Source organism: Dipodomys merriami, unplaced genomic scaffold (assembly GCF_024711535.1).
Source record: "Dipodomys merriami isolate MVZ:Mamm:240054 unplaced genomic scaffold, mDipMer1.0.p SCAF_31, whole genome shotgun sequence".
Lineage (NCBI taxonomy): Eukaryota > Metazoa > Chordata > Mammalia > Rodentia > Heteromyidae > Dipodomys > Dipodomys merriami.
The window spans coordinates 9623179-9644310 of NW_027204604.1; the positions used below are offsets into that span (position 1 = coordinate 9623179).

The 21132-nt window shown below is 48.5% G+C and overlaps 1 protein-coding gene across 2 annotated transcripts; it reads left to right on the forward strand.

The window, feature by feature from the left end:
* Positions 1 to 249: 249 nt before the first annotated feature.
* Eif2d (eukaryotic translation initiation factor 2D) lies at positions 250 to 19612 on the forward strand. Of its 2 annotated transcripts, none has more exons than XM_070041634.1 (15): positions 250 to 443; positions 1836 to 2026; positions 4309 to 4392; positions 5148 to 5238; positions 7868 to 7975; positions 8661 to 8917; positions 9389 to 9506; positions 10966 to 11011; positions 11581 to 11684; positions 11843 to 11992; positions 12346 to 12435; positions 14466 to 14561; positions 15852 to 15972; positions 17586 to 17760; positions 19458 to 19612. In XM_070041634.1, exons 1-15 carry the CDS (start codon positions 388 to 390, stop codon positions 19526 to 19528), a joined length of 1758 nt encoding a protein of 585 aa, XP_069897735.1. In that variant the 5' UTR covers positions 250 to 387; the 3' UTR covers positions 19529 to 19612. The 2 variants fall into 2 exon arrangements, with proteins under 2 accessions (XP_069897735.1, XP_069897736.1); XM_070041635.1 differs by having other exon boundaries at positions 11599 to 11684.
* Positions 19613 to 21132: the final 1520 nt, after the last annotated feature.

Consider the following 21132-nt stretch of genomic DNA (forward strand, 5'->3'; position numbering starts at 1 on the left):
GACTGGGAAGTTTTTACTTATCGCTGATGGCGCGGTGGGGACGTTCCAAGCCCGCAAGCAGGTCCAGGCCAGGGGGTGTGAGTGGGGCGAAGGACCCGCCCGGACTCGCCGGGGCCCCGCCCCGCCCCGCCCCGCCCCGCGCCGCCCCGCGCCGCCCCGCGCCGCCCCGCCCCGCGCCCGCTTCAGTTCCGATACCCGCCACCAGGGGGCGGCGGCGGCGGCCTCCGAGCCGCGCAGCCCGGGTTTCCAGCCGGGTTCTTTTCGCGGTCGGGCCTCCAACATGGCCGCCCCCAGGGCTGCGGGCCGGGGAGGCGCCACGCTCTCACTTTCCTGACACTGCCTGGCTTGAGGGTTCTCTCGGACTCTCTTGGTCTAATCCAGGCAGACATGTTCACCAAGGCCTTCCGGGTCAAGTCCAACACGGCCATCAAGGGGTCGGACAGGTGAGGGAGAGACGCGTGCTCGGGCCACAAGTGCCCCCCCCCATCTCTACGTCCTGGCCGGCCCAGGGTGGGTCAGCTGGGGGACAGGGGTCCCGGGGGGCACGCCGGGGGGACGGGGGTCCCCGAGGGCACGCCGGGGGCCGGGGACAGGGACCCCGGGGATCATGCCAGGGGCCGGGGGACGGGGACCCCGGAGATCCTGCCAGGGGCCGGGGGACAGGGACCCCGGAGATCCTGCCAGGGGCCGGGGGACAGGGACCCCGGAGGGCACGCCGGGGGGGCGGGGACCCCGGAGATCCTGCCAGGGGCCGGGGGGGACAGGGACCCCGGAGATCCTGCCAGGGGCCGGGGGGACAGGGACCCCGGAGATCATGCCAGGGGTCGGGGGACAGGGACCCTGGAGATCCTGCCAGGGGCCGGGGGACAGGGACCCCGGAGATCCTGCCAGGGGCCGGGGGACAGGGACCCCGGAGGGCACGCCGGGGGGGCGGGGACCCCGGAGATCATGCCAGGGGCGAGGCCACCGGCCACCCCGGGGGACGGCGACCCCGGAGGGCAGAAGGAAAGATACTTTTCGAGGGAGAGCATGGAGAGGAGCGCGGATGGCCTGCCATCGTGATGAGATTTAAACAGGTGTTTACTGAACCTCCGCAGAGCGAGTTGTGAACACTTTGTGAAAGATCAGATGGGGGGGAGGCGGGGGGTGACTGAGAAACTAAAGCATGGGTGAAAATGTGATTCCTGGAGGGACGATGGGAGCGTGGGGAGAGGAGAACGGAATCTGTTCAGGTACAGTCACTAAGACAGGCACCACCGACAGGATTTGGGAGCAACATCACAAAAGCATTCTACAGGTGTCTTTCTTAGTGTCATAAAATGACAGATTTACCAAACATGAACCCGGAATGGGTGGGTATGAGGGCCAGATGAAAAGTCACCTCGGTATGGGCTGGGAAGGTGGCTCAGTGGTAGAGCGTTTGCCTTGCATGCCTGAGGCCCTGGGTTCGATTCCTCAGCACCATATAAGCAAAAAGAAAAAAGCTGGAAGTGGTGCTGTGGCTCAAGTGGTAGAGCACTAGCCTTGAGCTGAAGAGCTGAGGGAAAGCGCCCAGGCCCCATGACCGGACCCCCCCCCCCCAAAAAAAAAAAAAGAAAAGAAAAGTCACATAGGCAGATTGGCTTCTTGTTTCTATCCGTAAGATGGAAGAATATGCCTAGGACAATAGATGCGACAGCAGATGAGAAAGAAAATGTGTGAAAACAGGGTATCATAACCCAGGCAGACTTTCCTTGGTCTTTTTGATTTTAGGATATGGCCTTTGGGATCTGAATTTTGCATGTTTATGAAAGTCCTACTAGGTAGTATTGATGGTGCTGCTGTGTTTTCCACAGGAGAAAGCTTCGAGCCGATGTGACAGCTGCTTTTCCGGCCCTGGGAACAGACCAGGTCTCTGAGTTAATTCCTGGGAAGGAGGAACTCAATATTGTAAAGTTGTATGCTCACAAAGGAGAGGCAGTGACGATGTACGTGAGTGGTGGTAACCCCATCCTCTTTGAACTGGAGAAAAATTTGTATCCAACAGGTATGGCAGCAGGTTGGAGATGGCCGTTATTACAGCTCTTGCCTAATACTTGCTTCTGTGTATTCCATTAAGCTGTCTCTTCTAGACCAAACAAGAATGGTATCTTCCAGGATCCCTAAGGATCTTTGCAGAGCCACTGTTCCTACAGTTGAGTCTTTCAAGACCAGAAACTGCTATAGGAGTGGGGTGTGGGGAGGGAGAGGAAGAACTAACACAAAGAGGGATGCATTTTTTTTTTTTTGGTTGGTTGTGGGGTTTGGACTCTGGGCTTGGGTGCTATCCGTTTGCTCTTGAGCTCAAGGTGAGTGCTCTATGGCTTGAGCCACAGTGCCACTTCTGGTTTTCTAGTGGCTTATTAGAGATGAGTCTCATGGACTTTCCTGCCTGGGCTGGCTTTGAACCCTGATCCTCAGATCTCAGCCACCTGAGTAACTAGGATTACAACCAGTCCTAGGGCATGAACTCAGGGCCTGGGCATTGTCTTTGAGCTTCTCTTGCTCAAGGCTAGCACTCTGCAACTTAAGCCACAGTGCCACTTCTGGCTTTTTCTTTTCTTTTTTTTTTCGTTTTCTTTGTCAGTCATGGGGTTTGAACTTTGGGCCTGGGTGCCTACCCTCAGCTATTCAGCTCAAGGCTAGTGCTCTACCACTTGAGCCACAGCACCACTTCTGGTTTTCTGGTGGTTTATTGGAGATAAGAGTCTCACGGACTTTCCTGCCCGGGCTGGCTTTGAACCCAGATCCTCAGATCTCAGCCTCCTGAGTAGCTAGGATTACAGGTGTGAGCCACTGGTGCCCAGCCTGGTTTTTTCTGTTTATGTGGGACTGAGGAATTGAACCCAAGGCTTTATGCATGCTAGGCAGGCACTCTACTATTAAGCCACATTCCCAGCCCAAAGAGGGATACTTATAAAGGGAAGGTTTTTTTTGTTTTGTTTTTTGTTTTTTAATCTGGGGGTGGAGGAACAGTAGTGAGTTTACAGCATGTTAACTACAGAGAGGTCCAAGTCTTATAAAGAATGGAATTTCAGGGCATGAAAAATGTTCCTTATAACTATCTATAACAGGATATATATGTATGTGTGTATATATATATGACAATATATATTATATTTATATTATGTATAGATAACCATATATACATATATATATGTTTGTGTGTGTGTGTGTGTTTCTAGCCCTGGGGCTTGAACTCAGGGCCTGCTTTTTCCTGAAATACTATACTAGCAAAGAACTGGATTAACTAAGCTATGTAACCAACTGACTTTGTGATGTACTTTGGTCGGGATATCTCATAGAGGTTCTTAGACTCGTTCTTTTAGGATTCTTTGCTAGCTTGCTTTGTCACAAGTCTCAGGGCCTCTTTGTGACTTTTTTTCCAAAGCTGCCGACACCTACTTTGTCACTTTGGGCTTTTTTCCACTGAAGTTAGCTGCAGCAGTGCAGCACAGCCTCCCTTGGCCACCGGCTCCCTCTTCTTCTCCAACCCCCCAGTTCTTCGTTGTGTCTGAGGACAAATACCTTTCTCTAGCTATACTGGGGTTCACAGGCATGCTCCCATTTGAGCCATCCCCCCAGTACTTTAGTTTGTTTTTGTGCTTTTGCCCAGGCTGGCCTCTGACTAAGATTCTCCTGTCTCTGTTTTAAGAATAGCTGGGATTATAGACGAGTGCACCAAAACTCAGAAAACACAGATCCTTTTTGACCTAAGCGCTTTACTATTGATCACTATGGGAATAATAGCAATGATGAACATGAGAAAGCTTCAAAAAAAAAATTTTTTTTTGGTTGTGGGGCCTGAACTCTGGGCTGGGCACTGTCCCTCAGCTCTTCAGCTCAAGGCTAGCACTCTACCACGTGAGCCACAGCACCACTTCGGGCTTTTTCTGTTTATGTGGTGCTGAGGAATCGAACCCAGGGCCTCATGCATGCAAGGCAAGTGCTCTACCACTGAGCCACCTCCCAGCCCCAAGCTTCACAATTTTTTACCAGCTGGCTTCCTGATTTAGAGTCACTTGCTCCTGAGGTGGAAACCCTGTTGATTTTCGACCCCTACATTTAATCCCCTGTGGCCTTTTTTCTGCTACTGTGATCCAGATGAACAGTAAGCGCCTCCAAGTCCCAAGTGACCCCAGATCCTTGGTCTCTGCTTTCCTCCCTCACAACCTTCTCTCTAGCTTTGAGTTGAGTGTATACAGTCACCAAAGTGACCGTAGTGTTAGGCTTTGCCAGTTCCCTCATGGACTGACGTTGGTTGTGTTTCCTGGGTCTCATTTTGTACAGTGTACACACTGTGGTCCTATCCCGATCTTCTGCCCACCGTTACAACATGGCCGCTAGTCTTCGAAAAACTGGTGGGAGGAGCAGGTAAGATGATTTTCTTATATTCTGCTTATTGCCTGAAGTTACTTAGTAAGCACTGACTGGGTGGATAAGTGTGTCCATTTTCTGTGTTCACATATGGTTGAAAAAATGGAATTTGTCCCCATGCATATTACACCTCTCCCTTGACTAGTGTCCTGAGCTCCCTGGGCCACTCTGACTCTGTTGTAAACCTTACATAAGTGACGTGAAAGTACTGCCAAATTATATATATATATATAAATTTTTTTTTTTCCTCGTCAGTCATAGGGCTTGAAGTCAGGGCCTGGGCGTTGTCCCTGAGCTCTTTTGCTCCAGGCTAGCACTCTGCTACTTGATCCACTGTGCCCCATCTGGTTTTTGAGTAGTTAATTGGAGATGAGTCTCACAGGGATTTTTCTGCCTGAGCTGGCTTTAAAATGCGATCCTCAGATCTCCACCTTCTGAGTAGCTAGGATTACAGGTGTGAGCCACTGGCGCTTGGCTCAAATGCTGTACTTTTAAGTCAGTAAGTTGAATTTAGGGAACTAGGCTAGATCATGGTATGAGACTCTCAGACTGCTGCTTCTGTTTGACCATGAGTTCCCAAATGGGGAGGACTGATACTCGAATTGCCGTTTTAACTTTTCACTGTGAAAACATACTTGACACCTAAGACACATTTTTTTTTTGTTATTGTTGTTCAGTGAATGACTAACTGAAATAAAACAAGGAATGGTATGGAAGCCAATTGTAAGCTGTGATACTTTCGTTTGCTGCAGATTTGATGCTGCCAGGACTAGTGGTGCCCCCTGCTGGTCTGCCTCAGGTACAGAAGGGCGACCTCTGTGCCATTGCCTTGGTGGGGAACAGGTACTGTGTGCCAGGCAGCTGTGCCTTTGGGCATGGGGCTTAGATAAAAGGGAATAAAAGGCAGAAATGACATATGGACAAAGGATTGGAAGAAAAACACAGGTTCTTCTGGGAGAAGCAGGTAGTCAGCCATTGGGGGATTGGCAGCTTGGGGAGTCCATCCATCCAGCCTCCAGCTGAATGACAGAGAGCTCATAGTGTTGGTTCATCTGCGCTCAGGGTATCTTCTGCAGGTTTTTGTCTTTTTTTTTACAAGAGTCACAAAGCTAGCATAGAGTTCTGTTATATTCCTTCCTCAGCTTTTTCCGATGTAACATCTTACATAACTACACAGCACTTACCACAGCTGAGGAGTTAATACTAGCATAGTGCTGTTAACAGAACTAGAATTTATTTGCATCTTCAGTTTTCCCACTAGGGTTTTTTTTTTCCTTTTCTTCCTGTTCAAGGGCTGCTCTCTGGTTCCACCTTGTGTTCGGTCACTGTGGTGCTCAGCCTCCTTGTCTATGATGTTCCCTCAGCCTTTCTTTGTCTTTCTTTACCTTCAGGCTTTGCCTATCATTTACATCATCAAGCAGTGTCATCTTTTTATTTCAAAGCTTTATTGAGATATGCTTACATACCAAAATTTTCTTTTCTTTTCTTTTTTGTCATGAGGCCTGAACTCAGAGCCTGGGCATTATCCCTAAGCTCTTTTGCTCAAGGCTAGCAAATCTTGCACTTTGAGCCACAGCACTTCTAGTTTTCTGGTCGTTAAAGAGTTTCATGGACTTTCCTGCTCAGACTGGCTTTGAACTGTGATCCCCAGCCTCCTGAGTATCTAGGATTACAGGCATGAGCCACCAGCACCTGGCAGTTTCCTTGATTTATATGTACAAATGGAATGCCTATACACTTTTCTTTTTCTTTTTCTTTCTGTGCTGGGAGTAGAACCTAGGGCCTCATGCTTGCTAGGAAAACACATTATCACTGAGCTACACTTCCAGCCCCTACTCTTCTTCTTTATTTTAAAAATCAGTTTTATGGTTTTCAATTCTGAAAAATCAGAAAACCTCTCACTCAACAATCCTGCCCTTCATGATCATTTTGATGTGTTGATGTGTGTTCTTCAGTCTGTGGATACATGTGGATAAAAGTACAGGATTTTTGTTGGAGATAAAAGAGTGTAATGGACTTTCCTGTGTGGGCTGGCTTTGAATTGAAATTCTCAGATCTCAGCCTCCTGAGAAGCTAGGATTACAGGCCAGATACACTGACGCATTTTGGGGATTGTGTCTGCACTCACCAGCACTGGCTATAATGGGCTAATTTCATTTGTTTCATCCCCTGGTGATACAGGGATCAGATGGTGGCAGTGTAGACACAGATGGAAGGAACAGAGTAGACGGGTTCTTGTGGCTGATAATCTGTAATGGTTAAGAGGGAAGCCCTTCAAAGATGGTGCCCAAGTTTCAGGGCTTGATAGTCAGATGGGTTGGGGGGAGGCCTTGTTTTAATCAGGAGGAGGAGCCATAGGGAAGAGATGTGATGTGGGGATGGAAGGAAAGAGAGGTTTCTGTTCTAGAAATCGTTCCTCCTATTTATTGTTTCTTTGAGAGAGAAAGAGAGGGTGTCAGTAATTAAGGATCTTATTTTTGTTACTGATTTTCATTGAACCTTTGGGAACCAAGCAGCCAGATACCTTCCTTATTTACGCATAGCAAAAACCACAATCGATAAGAATGGTATGTCAATAGCTTTCTTCCCAATATTCTGTCCAGCTACATAAATGATTATTTGACTGCTCAATTTTGCCTTTGGAGCCTATATGGGGATGGGGTTTGGAAGTGGTTCATGACGGGCTAAAGGCCCAGGGGATTGCTAAAAACCAAGACTGGATTTCTTGACCCACTTGCTTTTGTAAGTGAGAGAACAAGGCTTCTCTTTTAACAACAGGGCCAGATTCAGTTTCTGTGGTAGGAACTGACCTGTAGGCACAGGGAAGTAGAGGCACTACACTGAGTAAAATTAATTTTAGTTCAGGTGCTGGGGACTTTGCTCTTCATTTTTTTCCCCTTGGGCCCAGGCTGCCTTGCCAGCTTGTGAATTGGCTCATTGCATGGACAGTGCTGATCAGTGGGTTGGGGAGTCTTAGCCATTACCAGGAACATGCTTGCTTTGGCTGTATGGCAGCACCCCATTCTCAGATCCACAGTCATACAGAGAGCACTACACAAGTGCTCTCTGTGGGGTGTAAAGCACCCCAGGGAGCCTCTCTCCTTGGCTCCAGAACTTGCTGGTTCCCTCTTTCCTGTGCTCCCTCAGTCTGAAGGACATCCTCTGAACTTCCTTATAGAATGACTATGGCTTCTTGAAAGAAAAGGCATTTTAAGTAGCCTCCCAAGTCATAACAGTATAACTTATAACAGAGTTAAAGGCTGTGAGTATGTCAGAAGAGGAATTAATTACACAGAAGAACAGTACTTGGTCAAGGGATACTTGAAAGTACTGAAGGAAATTGAGTTCAGTTTTGCGATAAGAATGATGTCAGACTGGGGACTGTGGTGCTTTTCTGGGGAGGAAGAAGGGTCTAAGCACGTGCCCACCTGTGCAGATGTTGCCTGACCCTTGTCTCTGGCTTCCTTCCTAGAGCCCCTGTGGCAATTGGAGTGGCTGCCATGTCCACGGCTGAGATGCTGACCTCAGGCTTGAAGGGGAGGGGCTTCTCTGTGCTCCACACTTTCCAGGACCACTTGTGGTGGGTACTGCGCATCTTCTTTCAGGGAACGGGGAGGGCCAATCTACAAGAACGCGGGTCCTGAAATGCCCAAGTATGGGTATTGGTCCCAGTGCATCCTCAGACAGGTTGCTGGCCCTAGACTTTGTTTTCTTTGCCAAATGTGGGGAAGTATTTATTTCTTCACACAAGAAATCAGAAAGAATTTTGGTTGTTTGCTAGTTTTAGAATCATAGTTTTAGAATCATAGACCTGGAAGAAGACTTTTGTGATTCCGTTCTTCAGGGGTGTGTGTGTGTGTGTGTGTGTGTGTGTGTGTGTGTGTGTGTGTGTGTGTGTGTGTGTGTGTGTGTGTGTGTGTGTGTGTGTGTGTGTGTTTCCGTTCTTCAGGGGTGTGTGTGTGTGTGTGTGTGTGTGTGTGTGCGCATGTATGCTGGTACTAGGAGTTGAATTCAGGGCCTCAAACTCTCACTCGGCTTTCTTGTTTATGGCTGGTGTTCAATTACTCGAGCCACATCTCCAGTCCAGCCTTTTGCTGGTTAATTGGGATGGTGCCTCACAGACTTTTCTGCCTTGGCTGTCTTGGAACCTTGGTCCTCCATGTCTCAGGGTCTCGAGTAGCTAGGATTACAGGCCACCTCTTCCTGATCAGGGTGGGAGAGTGCTGTAGCTGCTGCTGAGTGTTTCTGATGTGAGATTCTTCCAGGCGGTCTGGAGACAAGTCCTCCCCACCTTCCATTGTTCCATTGGTACCGGATCCTGCAGATCTCAAGGAAGAGAAGGTGGACCCCACCCTGCAGGGAGAGCTGAGGGCCCTGGCCCTGGAAGGAGAGGAGGAGAAGGAGGAGGAGGATGGGGAGGTTCAGCAGGCAGGTGAGGAGAAGTCCCCACCAGAAGTCTCCGAAGATTCCAGCAGCACTGGGCCCCTGAGCCAAGACTGCACAGACAGCAAATCCCTTCAAGGTATGGCTCTGGGAGTAGAAGGCCCACCCTCCTCTCTGACTGGAGTGGAACTGAAGCTCTGGGAGAGGTGAGGAACTGGGAAAGGAGAGCCCTTATTTTCGGTGAGGGAGGTGCAGAGCCTGTGACATCATGACTCAGAGCCCCTTCCACATAAGTCACAGCTCCCTTGGGGCCCCTCTGCCCTGGTCCTGGAATTTTCCTAGCCCCAGGGTCCCCTACTGTTTCTTCTGGCTCTGACTTGCCTGAGTAATGCCCCTGGCCTGGTGGGGCTTCATGGCTTGACGCCCAGCCCTCTTTATGGGCTCAGTGCTCAAAAGTCTGGTAGTTTTGGACCTGGGATGGGGTTCCATTCAGAGCCAAGGGGTGAAGTGGGGATGAGTTGCATGGGAGGCGGAGGGTGGGGAGCTTCTTGCACACGCAAAGCATCCTGCATCCTTCAGGAAAGGTGTGGTTCTCATCTTTTCCTTGTAGAGCAAATGGATGAACTGTTAGAGCAGTGCTTCTTGCAGGCTCTGAAGTGCCGGGTCAAGAAGGCTGACCTTCCTTTACTTAGCAGCACACTCCTGGGCAGCCACATGTTCTCCTGCTGGTATGGAGGCTGGGGTGGGGGAGGGAGGTGCTGGGGACAGGGCTTCACTCTTGTTCTTGCAGTAGGGCAGGACAAGGCTAATAAGGGACTGGTTGAGTGTCACACAGAGTAGAAGATTGACAAGGCAAGTAAATTAAGATTCTAGTTTAAAGACTTCAATTTTAGCCACTGAAAGGATGTAGAGGAAATAATTTTAAAATTCCCAAGATTCTCTGAACACTGCCTCTGGTGTAGTGGTTCTGGGCTATTTGTCAGCCAGCCAACATGGCCTGCATAGGCATGTCTCCAGACAGCCAGAGACATTGGTACCAGATCCTGAAGATCTGAAGCCAAGAGGCTTCTTCTGGAATGTTCCACCCTCTCTTGCTTCTGACCAGGTTAGGTCAGGTGAAAGAGCAGGTGGGAGGCCCTACCCCATCCAAAACACAGCATCAGGAAAGGTAGGCCTATCATGTGATGGAATTTTGGCTTTGAAGAGATAACCATCTGGGCTCAACAGCCAGCTCTCCTGAGCTGTTGACCAAAGCACGAAAGCTAGTTACCGGCTTTCTCTGAGCCCCAGGCCCATACCCTTAGGATTGCTGTGGTGGTTACAGAGACAGACCTATCATAAATGCTTGTGAAATTCTGCCCGACCAGGAGGCTTGCTGGCTGATATTTACCCCAAGGTTGAACTTCTTTCTTTCTGAGAATCTTGCTGTTGTTTGAGCAAGCACTTAAAGATCTCCCCTTATACATGGTTTCATTACGGTGTCCTGTTCAAGTATGGCATCTGGGGTCCTTGTTCATTTTTACTGAGCTTGTTGGGTTGCAAGAGATGTGGAAAGGACCCTAGAGTGAATGTGGGACAGAGGTTGGACTGGAATGGGTTCTAGAAGGGCTCTGGAGGGAAAGAAAATAGCTTCCCCAAATATCTTCCCCCAAATAGAGGGCAGCAATATTTTCTGTAAAGAGCCAGAGTGTCAAAATTTGAGGTTTCACACATCACACCGAGTCCGTAGCACACCTGCCCATTGTGCTGTTGTGTGCTCGGACGGCCACAGACAGCAGCAGTACAGTGGGTGTGGCTGGGTTGTTCACCTTGAAGTGACCCTTTGAGGCCCTGGATGTTTTTCTGGTTTGAGAGGAATCTAGAGCTATAGCTAATAATCACTAGCTGAATGTGGTCAATCTAATTTAACTTAGAGATAAATAAAATTTTAAAATCAAGTACTTGCTCACAGTAGGCACAGGTCAAGTGGCCACAGAGATGGTTGGTGGCTAGCAATCGCACTGCACAACACAGACAGATCTGCCTTCACCAGAATTGCATTGACTTGGTGACCTAAGGACCTGTCCTATGTGTCCCTAGGCAGAGATTCTTGGAAGCTAGGAGCAGGCTGAGGAAAGGACCCCTTCCTTTTCCCCTCCCCCCACCACTGCCTTGTTGATTTGACTTGCTTTTTCCATCTGCCCTCAGCCCTGAAGGACGACAACTGGACATAAAGAAGTCAAGCTACAAAAAGGTAAGCCCAGGTAATAGCCACATGGCTACACAGAATGGCGTAGGGGCTCAGGTGACATGAGCCAGAATGACACCTGGATGCCTGACTACAGGGCTCAGACTAGAATTAGGGTTGTGGATGCCTGTGGTTCATGTCTGTAATCCCAGCTACTCACTAGGCTGCCATCTGAGGATCATGGTTTAAAGGCAGTGTAAGAGACTCTTCTCTCCAAGAAACCAGCAAAAAGCCAGGAGTAGACTTGTGGCTCAAGTGGTTGAGTGCCAGCCTTCAGCCAAGAAGCACTAGCACCACAAAAAAGATTTCGACTCTGAGAATAAAGAAACCCCAGGGCTGAGACACCCATCTCCTCTTTCCCCTGACTCCTTCTTGTCTGGTTGGAGTTCTGACCGTCTTCATGGGACAGTTGGGTCTCTAGCAGCTTCTTGCTTCTGTACCCATGGGGCAAGCAGGGGGCTCTCAGTTCCTCCTTTAGTCCCAGCCCTCTAGTTCCTGCATTGCTCAGTCCGGTACTTCCTGGGCTCAGGTGTGGGGAGTCAGTGAAGACCCCTACCCTGGCCTCTCTCCCCTAGCTCTCTAAGTTCCTACAGCACATGCAGCAGGAGCAGATTGTCCAGGTGAAGGAACTGAGCAAGGGGGTCGAGAGCATCGTGGCTGTGGACTGGAAGCACCCCAGGTAAGCAAGGGGTGTGGCCATTGGGCTCAGAAGGGGTTGTGGCCATCTCCCAGTGTGGGCGTGACCATGGTAGCTCTGCTGGCCACAGGCACAGAAAAGGGAGAGGCACTAGTATAAAAGGTGTGTTTTGTTTTTTCTGTGCTCCTGCTGGGTTTCAGGATCTCATCTTTGGTGGTGCCTGAGCCCTCCTCGAGCTCCCTGGCTGTGCCGGAGGGTGGCACGGAACAGCCCTATCACCCTCCAGATATAAAACCCCTCTACTGTGTCCCAGCCAGCATGGCCCTGCTCTTCCAGGCGTCTGGCCACAAGTAAGTCTGGGGAGAGCAGCCCTTCTCTGCCTGCATGGTGTTTGTTCTGGACTATGCTTCCTTTCCTGTACTGTACCCTGAGTAGTGAATGCTCCTGGGACTGGTGGAGCCCGCTCAACCCCTGTGGCCCCCTTTCTCCCCAGTTCGGCTTCTAGCCCCCTTCCCCGGGGCATTTCTCTAGATAAGCTCAGGAGACTCGGTCTCTTCCTTCCTACCCAGCTGTTCTTTGCACAGTCCCGCTTGGCTCAGCAGGGAAAAGAAAGTAGAGGTCAGAAGCCAAGGAATAGGGAGTGAGTTGGTATTTGCAGTTCACCTCCTGGCAGTCACAGTAACCGGGGTCCCCTCTCTCCTAGGAAGGGGAGTGCTCTGGAGGGTGGTGAGGTCCGAGCCATCATCATTGACTACGCCAAGAAAAATGACCTGGTTGATGCAAACAACAAAAAGTGAGTGCAGGAGGAGGCAGGGCTGTGGCCATGCCTTCCTTCCTCTGTGGCGTAGACGCAGTGGGAGGGGGCTCCCGGAACGGAGAGGAAGGTCACAGCATCCTAGAAGCAAGCCGGGCCGGGCCCCCAAACAGTGGCTGTGACATCCAGAGGAACTGGCCAGGGTCTTTAGATTCATAAATGCAGTTGGCATTGACTGTCACCAAGTAAGTGGGTCACACGTGGCCCCCATGATCTTCAAGTGCAGAGAGCTGGCATTGGAACCTTCTGGTAATTTTTTTTCTTGAGGGGGCAGGTATGATTTTCTTTTCTTTTTCTGGGAGTGTTACTGAGGTTTATGCTCAGGGCTTTGCTTTTCCAGGCAAGAGCTCTACCTCTTCAGCTATGGCCCCAGCCCTTTTCGCTTTGGTTGTATTTTGGGTAGGGTCTCATATTTTGTCCATGTCTGACTGGACTATCATCATCCTACTTATGCTTTTTGTATCTGGGACTACAGATACATACCACTTTGCCTAGCTTTTTTGTTGAGATGGAGCTTCTTGCCCAGGCTGGCCTTAAACTTTTTTTTTTTTGTCGGTTGTGGAGCCTGAACTCGGCCTGGGTACTGTCCCTCAGCTCTTCAGCTCAAGGCTAGCGCTTTACCACTTGAGCCACAGCACCTACAAAATTAAGTGAGGGAAGGGGTGGGTTGGGAGGGACAGGTGAGAATGGCGAAAGGGGTGAAATCAATCAAGATGCACTGTACTCACAAACTGCTTGGCTGAACACTTCCGGCTTTTTCTGCTTATTTGGTGCTGTGGAATCGAACCTAGGGCCTCATGCATGCAAGGCAAGCACTCTACCACTGAGCCATCTTCCTAGCCCTGGCCTTAAACTTTAACCTTTCTATTTACTGCCTCCTCTGGGATTATGGACATGAGCCATAATATCCAGCTGAATTATTTTCTTAATACCAGAACACAAATGAACTGTCAGTTGAAAACATACTGTAATGTTACATTTTCTTTTTTTAACTTAAGAAGATGTCCTCATGATACCAAAGAGAGAGAGAGAGAGAGAGAGATTCATAGTCTAATCTACTACCCACCCCCTCCCACATACTTCTTTTTTGGCAATGTTGGAGATCAGACCGAGGGCCCTATGCATACAAGGCAAGCACCCTGCCTAGCACTTACAGCCCTAGTCCTTGGTTTGGGGGACAGCGTCTCATTTCACTATGTAGCTCAGGATGGCCTTGAACTTGTAGCCTAGACTGGCCTCCAACTCATGATCTACTCACCTCAGTGTCTTGAGTGCTGGGATTATAGGTATGAGCCATTACAACTGACTTGTCCTCATTTTTAAAAAAACATTTACGTTTATTTATTATCCTTTGAAGTGTTTACAGAAAGGAGTTGTCATTCAACAAAGCAGTTTGTGAGTACAGTGCACCTTGACGGATTTCACCTCTTTCAACCTTCTCACTTGTCCCTCCCAACCCACTCCTTCCCTCACTTAATTTTGTAGGATATACATTGGCTTTTGGACTCCATTCTCTCCTCTTCTTCTCTCCATTCATCTGTCCATTTCCTCTTGACCCCATTTCACACAAGTACCTGTTCTTATTTTGAATCATTCCTGATTTTGTGGTACTAGGGACGGAATCCAGGGCCTCACACATGCTAGGTACACATTCTGCCTTGGAGCTGCACGCTATGTATGGGACAGTATGTGATAGTTCAATATATGAAAGCATATGTACAATGGTCAAGTTGGGGAGTTCCCATTATTTTCCCATTTCTTGTCATCCTTCCTTGCCAGCCAAGTAAAAGTAAGCCAGGAAAGCTACAGTCTCCTGGTTACTAATGGAACTGAGCCAGTTGGATCTAGCCCATCCCACATTTTCCTGCCTCTCCCATCTCCACCAGTGGATCAGTTGCATCTGACCCTGGGTAACTGAAAAGGTGACACAGAGGTGAATCCAAAATCACCTCTTGGTTCAGAAAGGTTGAATCTTAGATTTCCTTAATGCTGCTTCTTTCTCTTTATAGTCTGGTGAAATTGGATCCCATCCTTTCTGACTGCATTTTAGAGAAAAATGAACAGCACACAGTCATGATGCTTCCATGGGACAGTCTTCTAAGCAGGTAATGGGGACTGGCAGGCTCTCTCCAGTTTTTCTGCCTCCTTTCCTTAGTTGAACTTCCAGATCCTCACTCTCCTAGTCTGTGAGTTTCTTCCTGTTGGTCAGTGTATATAAACACAGACTGGAGTTATTCTGATGAGAAAGGTCTCTAGAACAATTTGAATCAACATAACATAGGAGAACTTGAGAGGAAGAAAGAAAGGAACATTAGTTAAAACTAAGAACTTCAGCAGGGTGTGATGGTAGATGCCTGTAATACTAGGTTGAGGTAGAAGGATCATGAGTTCAAGGCTAGCAGTAAAAGCAGTAAGTTTGCCAGGCACCAGTGACTCACACCTGTAATCCTAGCTACTCAGGAGCCTAAGATCTAAGGATTGTGGTTTGAAGCCAGCCCAGGCAGGAAAGTCCATAAGACTTTTCTCCAATTAATCACCCAACCCCCAGAAGTGAAGCTGTGGTTCAAGTGGTAGTGCACTGGCCTTGAGCAAAAAAGGACATTGCCCAGGCCCTGGGCTCAAGCCTTAGTACTGGTGCCTGCACATGTACATATAAGTACGCATGCGTGTGCACGCACATACACGCATGCACACACACAGTAAGTTCATAAAGAGAAACAAAAGAAGATTGGGGGAATTGTTTTGAAGTTTGCAAAGGAAAGGTTAATTTGTATCAGGAATCAGCCCATGGCCAAATCTGACCTGCCAATACCACCTGTTTCTGTAAAGTTTTGTCGGAACCCAGCCTCACCTATATAGGTATGGTTTGTAGAAGGCTTTGTGCTGTAGTGGCAGAGTGGAGTAGTTGTTGCAGATCAGATGGTCTGATAAGCCTAAAATAATTGTCTGACCTTTTTTAGAACATTTTATCAGCTCTAATATACATGACACCAGGAGAAGATTTTGTTAGGTGAAAGGTAGCAATTTCAGAGGTATGTATAAAAGGTGCGTTGTGGAAACATGGTAGAAAAGGTAAAGCAGTTTTGGAGCCAATCGGCTAGGTAAGGGAAGGGCTTGGTCACTGATGTTTTCCTTCCCTGAGTCAGTAGGTCTGAGCTGTGGCTGCTTCCTGGGGCATTTTAATGAACACATAGGCCTGGTGCTGGTTTGATTGTCTGGATGCAGCCCCTAAATGATCTGAATGGTTGTAATGTATAGCCAGGTCGCAAACCATTGCTGCTATGCAATGTACCAGTTCAGGCCAGGAGACGGTTCAGCACGTACGGGGAGTAGGGCATGGGAAAATGGTTGTGTTGCTTCTGGTATTTCCTTACCCAGGACTGTTATTATTCCAGATGTTTGGAAAAACTGCAGCCTGCCTATCAAGTGACCTTTCCTGGGCAAGAGCCTGTTGTGAAGAAAGGGAAAATCTGTCCCATTGACATCACTCTGGCTCAGAGAGCTTATAATAAAAAGGTAACTTAAAAATGTTTGCTCTTTTTCCCAGCTATCTCTTTCCCAGCTCTCTCTTCTCTTTCCAGCTCTCTCTTCTCTCTCCCACCTCGCTTTCCCAGCTCTCTCTTTTCCAGCTCTCTTTCCCAGCTCTCTCTTCTCTCTCCCACCTCGCTTTCCCAGCTCTCTCTCTTTTCCAGCTCTCTTTCCCAGCTCTTTCCCAGGCCTTTCTCAGCCGCGTGGAGGGCCAACCTGGTCTGGTCGCAGCAGATCTACTGAATAAACCTACCCCTTACCTGAAAGAAAAAACAAAAAACAAAAAACAAAAAAAAAAAAAAAAAAAAAAAAATATATATATATATATATATATATAAAATGTTTGAGAATGGCGAGTGATTTAATGTCACTTGACATTCTAGTCTTCTTAATGTGATTGGAGGATTTTAGATTTGCTTTCAACATTTCAAGGATTGTTTTTGAAACACTCATGCTTGTGATGCCTGGAGTAAGCTTGGATGGAGCAGGTAGACCTGACTGCTTCCCTACCACCCACTCCTGGCCTCCTTGGATTTTGTGCTTGGAAATTTGCTAAGGCCTGTTTCTAAAAGTAAACAAGATTTTATTTTTGTTTGTTTTCCCTTAGTGTACTATATTATAGGTGCTCAGCTCTTAAGAGTCTTTAACCTTTTGGGTCTTGCTCAGTGCAAATAGCTGAAAGAACCAAGTATGTTTAGTTTGGCAACACAAAATTGTAGGTAACAAATTACACCTGTCCTTAAATATGTGGAAAACTGTTTCCTGAAAAAGAGAACCCTTCTGCAAGCCTGGAGAAGACAGACTGCCCTCACGGGTAGAAATTGCAAGAAGTCACACGTGGGTTCGCAATTGAGAACTTCCCTGTGGTCTCAGGGTGTAAGCATGGGCTTTGGAATCAGACCTGGAGTCAAAACAGGTGTTTTTTGTTTTGTTTTGTTTTGTTTTGTTTTGCTTCTTGACCTTGAGCAAGTTACTCAGGCACTACAAGGGCCAAGTGAAGGAAGATTCATGGGTGAATTGCCTAGAATAGTACTTGGAAAGTAAGCAGTCATGATAAATGAGAATTGGCCATGACAACCTTGATTAACAATCATTATGAGCTAGGTGTTATATTAAACAATGTTATGTGTATTAGTTTAAACCCAAGTTTTCTGTTAGTGATAATCAGAACAGACCAAAGTTGAAGTTGGTGTGTCGCAAAATAGTGAGTTATTTCCCGAAGGTGGACAAGCAAAGATCAGGTGAGCACATGGAGGGAGATGCAGTCAGGGGCTCATACAAGAAGGCGTGGCTTCCTGATGGGCTGTCAGTCATTCCAAGATCTGGAGTGTCTTGCAAGTCTTAAGGTTTTGGAACTTCCGGAGACTTTCTTGATAGCATCCCTCTCCCACCCACCCTGACTATAAAAAACACTTTGAAAAAAATTTTAAACCATGTTTAGTCATACATGAGAGAAAGTTTGTTTCAGAGCAACAAGAGAATTGTATCTTTTGAAGATACACACTAAAGTACTGGCCGATGCAATTCCTGGAGTCAGCCCTCTGGTAGAGGAGGGGGCGTGGTCTGCACCCAGCATCACTACTGTCGCCCGCTCCCCACAGGTGACTGTGGTCCGGAATTTGGAGGCGTATGGTCTGGATCCATGCTCAGTGGCTGCCATCCTCCAGCAGCGATGCCAGGCCAGCACCACGGTCACTCCTGCCCCCGGGGCCAAGGACAGCCTGCAGGTGCAGATCCAGGGGAACCAGGTGCACCACCTGGGCCGGCTGTTGCTGGGTGAGCATCCCCCAACATTGGGCTAGCTTGGTAAAGATCTTCCCATGGACCCCTCTGGGTCTAGGCATCATAATTCCTGTATACGGACGGATATGTTGGTCTTCCGGTGGGTCCACTTCACAATGACACGAAAGTGATAACACATTCAGAAGTGAATTCAACTTCAGTCTGAGTTTTGAACTTTTCCTGGGCCGTGTGCCCCAGCAGCAGCTCCAGATGTTCTCAGTGGCAGTAACGCCGAGTTCCCCATGTAATCATGGAGTGAAGATGTTGTAATCATGGAGTGAAGATCAGGTACTCCACAGCACGGACCTACTGAGCTGGTCAGCTGTATTATGTGCATCTTCAACCTGCACAGCTTCCACTTTACCATGCATTATGGGCCATAACTCTGTCATAAGTCCAGGAACATTGCAAATGCACATACAGATGTCCATTTTGTTTATAGCAGCTGGCAGGAGGTGGAACCAATGTCTGAATCACATTTGGCTCTTCCACAGACAGTGCTGTCTCCATTGTACATACCGTTTTCTTTCTGGTCCTCCTTTTCTAGAAAACATTCACGAAGCATCCTAACATCCTGTCAGGCATACCAGGGGATTCTGGCAGCTTCTCTCGAATGATAGCAATGCTGGACTGGGTCCAGAGAGGTTCAGTACCTTGTCTGGAGCTCCCCAGCTTTTAAGTCCACAGGTGGGCTCAGGACCCACCTTCCTCTCCAGTCTCGGCTCTTCCTACTCAGTGTGGGTCACCAGCATCCAGACTGTCCTCAGCTCAAACCCTCCCCACAGCTCTGCCTGAGTCAGCTTTCTAAAACAAGTAGGATGTGACCACTCCTCTGAAAAAGCTTTCTGTCTCTTCAGTGCCTTCAGAATAGTATCAGTGCTCAATAAATAAGCCTCTCCCAGCTTCACTCTCGTTCTGCTCTGCAGCCCCCACATCCCATCCCAGCCCCAGCCCAGATGGTTTCTTCCTGGTGCACCAGCTGCACCCGGCTGGCGCCTCCCATACCCAAGTCTGTCCTTTAAGGCTCACTCAGCTCAGGGGTCAGGCTCCATTTCTACGTGAGCATCTTGAAGACTGCTAATGTCACACTTCCAACTGTGTTTCCGTTTCTGGTTAGTGTCTGCAGCATGGCTGATTCTTCTCTAATGTCCGAACCGCTTGCTAGGCTGAACTCCTCAGGCAGAGGCTCACCTGTTCCCCACTGTCTCATCCTCAGGCTCTGCACATAGGAAATGCTTCATCAGTAGATCAGTTTTATGGCTGGTGGCCGGTCCCCAGTTTACATCAGAGTTGAGCCCCTTTATATGGGAACCCTCTGTGGGGCGTTGAGAAGGAATGGGAAGGTGGAGGAGCACAGAAGTGAGCACGGATCCATACCTTCTCCTAGCTGCTACCCTCTAGAACCTGGGATGCAGCTAGCAGTGTGGAAATCATCAAGGCACACTCTTCTGCCTTGAGACAGCCCATGGTTCATCCCGGAAGGCATCCCCAGGGAATGAGCTGGAGCTAGGTGCCCAAGAGCAGATCACGTGTTGGATCTTGGATAGTGGGAATGAGCTCACTCGGACCAGTAGGAAAGGGCGGTGGGCAGGGCCCAAGGAAGGGACATCCTGAGACAGGGCCAGTGGGGGAGGGGCAGTCGGAGAGCCAGACCAGGCTCCACTGAGTACTTTCTGCTTTTTGGATTTTAGAAGAGTATCGGCTCCCTCGAAAACACATCCAAGGCCTAGAAAAAGCTCCCAAACCTGGCAAGAAGAAGTGAGAGGCCCTTGTTTCCTGTGGTGGGCCCAGCTGGTAATTTATATGGGCATTGTCAGCTTTTACAAATAAAAACTTTAATTCTTTACACAAAGGTTTTATTCTAATTTGTACATGGTTCTCGTGTTTTCTCTACTTAGTGAAAAAAGTACTAACTTCTGATGTCAGAAACATTTGAAATGGGCAGAAGAAGCCAACGCACAGTTCCATTTCCTTGGTGTGGCTTCGGGGACTCGCCCATCCCCACTGTGAAGGCAGGCTGATCCATTCAGCGTTCAGGCAGGTGGGGTCTTCCTGGTGTTTAGATCTATCTCATACTTCACAGCCTCCAGCTCATCTGTTCCCACCAGCAGATTAACTTCCTGGCTTCAAAATAATCCCTTTTCATCTCTAAAGAATTAGTCATATAGAAAACAGACCAAGTTGTTCTCTGTCAATTAAGGTAACAGAAGCGTTACAGAAGTGCTAGTGGCTCACACCTATAATCTTAAGCTACTCAGGATGCTAAGATCTGAGGATCACTGTGTGAAGCCAGCCCCAGCAGGAAAGCCTGTGAGACTCCTGTCTCCAATTAACCACCAGAAAACTGGAAGTGGTCCTGTGGCTCAAAGTGGTAGAGCACTAGCCTTGAGCAAAAGAGCTCAGGGATAGCATCTAGGCCCCAAGTTCAAGCCTCATGGCCGACAAAAAAAAAAAGGTAACAGAAGAAAGAATTGTCTCTAAATTGAAGGGTTAAAGTTTTGAGGCAGTGACCACTTGTTGCTTATTTCTAGCAGAGCAACACGTGATGGTAATCCAAACACCTGGTTGGTTGTGTGCCTTTATAACCACTGCAAATGTTTAGCTCGGGGCTCTCCTCCTAGGCTCCGCTGTGTCGGAGTGTAGTACAAGGCCCGAGCTGCAGCCCGTTTAAATAAAACCTTAAAACAGCTGACTCTCGGTGGTCTTCTTGGTGGGGCTCCTGCGACGTAGGCACAACATAAATTACTGTAGAATTTCTGCTAGTTAGACAGAACACACAGCACTGTAGAACATGAGTTTTTGCACGATCCAGATTTCTCCCCAGTTTATCCTTTTTTTTGGGGGGGGTGGGGGGGTCCGGTCGTGGGGCCTGAACTCTGGGCCTGGGCGCTGTCCCTCAGCTCTTCAGCTCAAGGCTAGCGCTCTACCACTTGAGCCACAGCGCCACTTCCGGCTTTTTTCTTTTTGCTTATGTGGTGCTGAGGAATCGAACCCAGGGCCCCAGGCATGCAAGGCAAGCGCTCTACCACTGAGCCACCTTCCCAGCCCCTATCAGTTTCTATGATAGCTTTGCTCCAGTGAAGTCTTAGCCCCACAAGGTGGGGTCCTGTGGACCTGGGGTTCACAAGACCGGCCTTCAGAAGGTCTGTGTACTCCCTGAGGTGCTGTGTAAGAGTGTAGAATTGTTTTTCTAAGAAACAATCTGTGCTTTTGTCAAATTCTGATGAGATCACTGGAAGTCAGAAATGTTCAGAATAACTGATCTTGTCCCTCCATTTACCGTTTAGCTGTGTTAAATCTCATGCATTCCTAGACTTTTGTCATCAAACTGGACACTGGTAGCTCACACCTGGAATTCTAGCTTCT